Genomic DNA, 3,144 nt, shown 5'->3' on the forward strand with positions numbered 1-3,144 from the left:
TGCTCTGGGCCCCTCTGTGCCCCCCCAGGACCTGAGCCAGGGCCCAGCACCTGTCCTCAGTCAACAAGGGCTCCTGCTTCCCTCTAGTCTCACTCCTTCCGGCATCTCCCTGTCACTGGCCCCATTCCAGCCTCCCCACGACGCCAATCCACCCTTTGAAGCCAAAAATCCTTCCAGAGCCCAGCATGCCTTCAGAGGTTGTAAGGTCCATGGGCCCCTGGCCCACGCACCCACAGGCTCCCCTCTGGGTGCTGCATCTCAGGCTGGAGGCTGGGTCTGCTCTCCAAGGAACCTCAAGGCTCCCTGAGGGCTTGGAAAGACCGGCACCTTCTGAGACTTCTCTGGGCCACCCTCTCTCCTCGCACCACCCGCCCTGTTACTGGTCAGGTGTCCCTGCCCGATGCTCTGACGTGCCCATGTCAGGGCCTCACTGCACCTCAGCTCTAGGTGGTCAGGGCGGGGGATGCCGGTTACGCCCTCCACGTGTCCCTCTAGGTCCTCTCCCACCAGCCGTTCCCAGCTTGCTCTGTGCTTCAGGAGGCTCACCTGTATGGCCAGGGTTGCCCAGGTCCCTTGCCCTCTCTGGTTTGTGTTTGGCCTTAACCAACAGAAGGCATCAGGAGACAGGCAGGCCATTAACCCTTCTCTCCCCCTGTCCCTTCAGGCCTAGGCAGGGGTGGCAGTCCCACACTATGGCCAGCCCTGGGTGCTGTACCATCTGTGGGCAGGGGCCCTGCACCCTGGCCACCCATGGTTGTGCCCTGATGGACACATGGGGGTGGGGGTGGGTAGAGCTGGGAACCCACAGGCAGTCCCCTCGGCAGCCTGTGGGCAATCCAGCCTCACGGACCTGTGGCTGCTGGTGTTCTGGATCCAGGTGTCGTCAACGGGTGGGGGCACGGGAGTGGACACAGTGCTGGTGCTGATGTCCCCAATGATGTTGAGCGCCTCCTTGAGCGCGTGGTACATGCGAAGCATGTCATCCCGCCGCTGGGCCTGGTCAGCCGACTCTTCCATGAGGCTGCTCTGGTCCGCCGACGAGTACAGGTAGGCCAGCAGCTCATGGTGGATGAAGGCCTTCGTCTGGGGGCAAGGGTTGGAGAGGTCAGAGGTTCCCACCACACCGGCCAAGAACTCAGCCAGCGGCTGTGATGGGCTTGGTTCACCATGCTCTTCTTTAAAGTCTTTAACTTTACTACGGATCATGGGCAATATTTACAAGGAGGTGAGCTTTCTACTCAGTGGTCTCCTGGGTCTCTCAGGGGTGCTTGCCAGTGTTCTTTCAATCATGAGATTCTTGTGAAACTTATTCCTAGAATCTTATCTTTAATAGCTATCTTTTCTCCCATTATATCTTGAAACTGACTTTTGTTTAAAAACTGCTAGTTTCTGTTCATTAACCTAATACTTTGTTCCTTCCTGAATACTCCTACAAGATATGGCAGTTTTTCAGTTACTTTTCTTGGAGTTTCTAGGTACACAAGTTCATGTTTACATAGGGACAATTTTTCCCATTCGTTTTCAACATTCACACCTTTAAATTATTTTTCTTCTCTAAATGCATTGGCTAGTAACTCTACAGGAAGGTTAAATAAAAGTGGAAATGGCCAACTTGTTGATTTTGGAGGGGATGCTCCCAGAGCTTCCCCATTAAGGGCAAGAGTGGCTTTGAGACAGAAATATCGATTCAATGGATATATGAGATCTCGTAACCAAAGTCTCCTTCTACAATTGTCTTGTTAAGAATAGATGTCCACTAATTATTAGAGAACTGCAAATCAAAATTACAATGAAGTACACTTCACTCCAGTCAGAATGGCCACCATCAAAACATGTACAAATAATAAATGTTGGAGAGGGTTTGTAAGAAACGAATCCTCCTATATTGTTGGTGGGAATGTAAATTGGTGCAGCCACTATGGAAAACAGTATGGAGGTTCTTTTAAGAACTAAAAACAGAACTACCATATGATCCAGCAATCCCACTCCTGGGCATATATCCAGAGAAAACTATAATTCAAAAAGATACATGCACCCTCAATGTCCACTGAAGCACTATTTACAATAGCTAAGACATGGAAGCAACCTAAATGTCCATCAATAGATGAATGAATAATGATGTGGCACACACACACACACACACACACACACACAGAATATTACTCAGTGATAAAAAAAGAATGATATAATGCCGACTAGAGAAAGGGAACATTTCAGGCAAAGATGGGCTCGATAAAGGACAGAAATGGTATGGACCTAACAGAAGCAGAAGATATTAAGAAGAGGTGGCAAGAATACACAGAAGAACTGTACAAAAAAGATCTTCACGACCCAGATAATTATGATGGTGTGATCACTGACCTAGAGCCAGACAACCTGGAATGTGAAGTCAAGTGGGCCTTAGAAAGCATCATTATGAACAAAGCTAGTGGAGGTGATGGAATTCCAGTTGAGCTATTCCAAATCCTGAAAGATGATGCTGTAAAAGTGCTGCACTCAATATGCCAGCAAATTTGGAAAACTCAGCAGTGGCCACAGGACTGGAAAAGGTCAGTTTTCATTCCAATCCCAAAGAAAGGCAATGCCAAAGAATGCTCAAACTACCGCACAATTGCACTCATCTCACATGCTAGTAAAGTAATGCTCAAAATTCTCCAAGCCAGGCTTCAGCAATATGTGAACCGTGAACTTCCTGATGTTCAAGCTGGTTTTAGAAAAGGCAGAGGAACCAGAGATCAAATTGCCAACATCCGCTGGATCATCGAAAAAGGAAGAGAGTTCCAGAAAAACATCTATTACGCTTTATTGACTATGCCAAAGCCTTTGACTGTGTGGATCACATAAACTGTGGAAAATTCTGAGAGACAGGAATACCAGACCACCTGACCTGCCTCTTGAGAAACCTATATGCAGGTCAGGAAGCAACAGTTAGAACTGGACATGGAACAACAGACTGGTTCCAAATAGGAAAAGGAGTACGTCAAGGCTGTATATTGTCACCCTGCTTATTTAACTTCTATGCAGAGTACATCATGAGAAACGCTGGGCTGGAAGAAGCACAAGCTGGAATCAAGATTCCTGGGAGAAATATCAATAACCTCAGATATGCAGATGACACCACCCTTATGGCAGAAAGTGAAGAGG

At 48.2% G+C, this 3,144-nt stretch overlaps 1 protein-coding gene across 1 annotated transcript in view; it reads right to left on the reverse strand.

Moving 5' to 3' along the window:
* DNM2 (dynamin 2) overlaps positions 1 to 3,144 on the reverse strand; it is an 86,742-nt gene that overhangs the window by 3,513 nt on the left and 80,085 nt on the right. Inside the window, exon 19 of the mRNA XM_010828498.1 lies at positions 851 to 1,083. Within this exon, the coding sequence (XP_010826800.1) occupies positions 851 to 1,083 (233 nt within the window). The remainder of the gene's footprint in view (positions 1 to 850; positions 1,084 to 3,144) is intronic.

This window comes from Bison bison, unplaced genomic scaffold (assembly GCF_000754665.1).
Source record: "Bison bison bison isolate TAMUID 2011002044 unplaced genomic scaffold, Bison_UMD1.0 scf7180017864492, whole genome shotgun sequence".
Taxonomy (NCBI): domain Eukaryota; kingdom Metazoa; phylum Chordata; class Mammalia; order Artiodactyla; family Bovidae; genus Bison; species Bison bison.